Source organism: Sphaeroforma arctica, assembly GCF_001186125.1.
Source record: "Sphaeroforma arctica JP610 unplaced genomic scaffold supercont1.7562, whole genome shotgun sequence".
Classification (NCBI taxonomy): domain Eukaryota; class Ichthyosporea; order Ichthyophonida; genus Sphaeroforma; species Sphaeroforma arctica.
The window spans coordinates 1-1,400 of record NW_014032996.1 but is presented as its reverse complement, the minus strand read 5'-3'; the positions used below and the strand labels follow the sequence as shown (position 1 = coordinate 1,400).

General features: G+C 38.7%; 1 protein-coding gene across 1 annotated transcript; it reads right to left on the bottom strand.

Annotated features, from left to right (window-relative positions):
- Positions 1 to 544: 544 nt before the first annotated feature.
- Positions 545 to 711, bottom strand: SARC_16200 (hypothetical protein; the record flags this gene model as incomplete). The annotated part of the gene is made up of 1 exon (XM_014289691.1): positions 545 to 711. A coding segment is annotated over one exon (167 nt), but the record flags the coding sequence as incomplete, so codon positions are not given.
- Between the last annotated feature and the right edge of the window lie 689 nt (positions 712 to 1,400).

Sequence of the window (1,400 nt, the reverse complement as noted above, 5' to 3'; positions counted from 1 at the left end):
GCGCGTGTGTGTGTGTGTATGTCTGTGTATGTCTGTGTTTGTATATATACATATAAATATATATATATATATATATATATGGGTGTGTCTGTCTCTATGTCTGTGTGTCCATGTGTGCGCGTGTGCATGTATTTGTGTGTGTACCTGTCTGTGTATTTGTGTATATAAGTTTATATGTTTTTACGTATGTATGTATGTATGTATTTGAGTGTGTATGTGTTTGTGAGAGTGTGTAAGCGCGCGTGTGGACGTGTTTGTGTTTTTGTGTGTAGTATGTTCTGTATGTCATATACATACATATGTATGTATGCGTGTATGTATTTGACGACGGTGGTTGTTATCTGTGTATATATGTGTGTATGTTTGATAGTGTGATAGTATAAGTTTTGTGTACACCTCCATATATGAGTAGCTATGTGTGGTAACGTTCACGAAAATGTATATATAGCAATTGTAAAACGGGACAAATGAGCAACACATGTAACATATCATACACTGATAGTATGTTACTAGGAGATTCTCATACTTTCAACCATATTATTACCTTCTTCCACCTCCCGGAAGCCACTGCACAGTCAAACTGGGCCATTCTAGTGCATGGGTTAAGACCATGTCATACAGGGAAGGCGAGTTCTTCTTCCATATTTTATATTCCTCGTTTATAATCTTCTCCTCTAGGACCGGATCGATAGTGTTGTCATTCTTGAGCATCTTTGCATGTATCAACGTTTAACGTACCCAGTCTGACCACCTTGTGCACACCTTAGAACCTAGTTTTTGAAAGTATATTCATAGTTCGCCTGTCGTAATATATAGCCATATTCTGAATTCTCCAGCTTTGAGAGGAAACCGCGAAAATATGCTGAGTATAGAAAGCCGGATGGAATGTGTACCAGAGTATGACTCACCATTTTTGGAACGTATGTATTTCTGGAAAAAACAAAAATCACTATCTCGCACATCAGTCCGTGACTCCGCGGGTACTTTAAAATACAAATATCACGCAGATAAATACAGAGTACGTTAATAGATATCTCGAAGTAGAACAGTATCCAGTATTCATCTGCAGTTGTCGCATGGTTGTGGAGAGCTACACACACTGCAATATACACTAATAAACGGTCGATACAATGGAAGAACAGCAGGTATGAAATACGACTAGATAGGTACTATTTTAGAATCATAGAACAGAGCCTATACGGTATTGTTAGTCCAAGCAGGTGATAGTGTTGAGCCTACGTAAAACCGCTTGCTGTATAGGACACTGCCCATGCAAATTCCCGCGGCTTACGGATCAGCTCGATTCAATTCTATGATTTAGACATGCACGCAACCATATGAATATTAAGTTCAACTGAACCTACACACTCGCGCATATTACGTCCAATATACACACATTG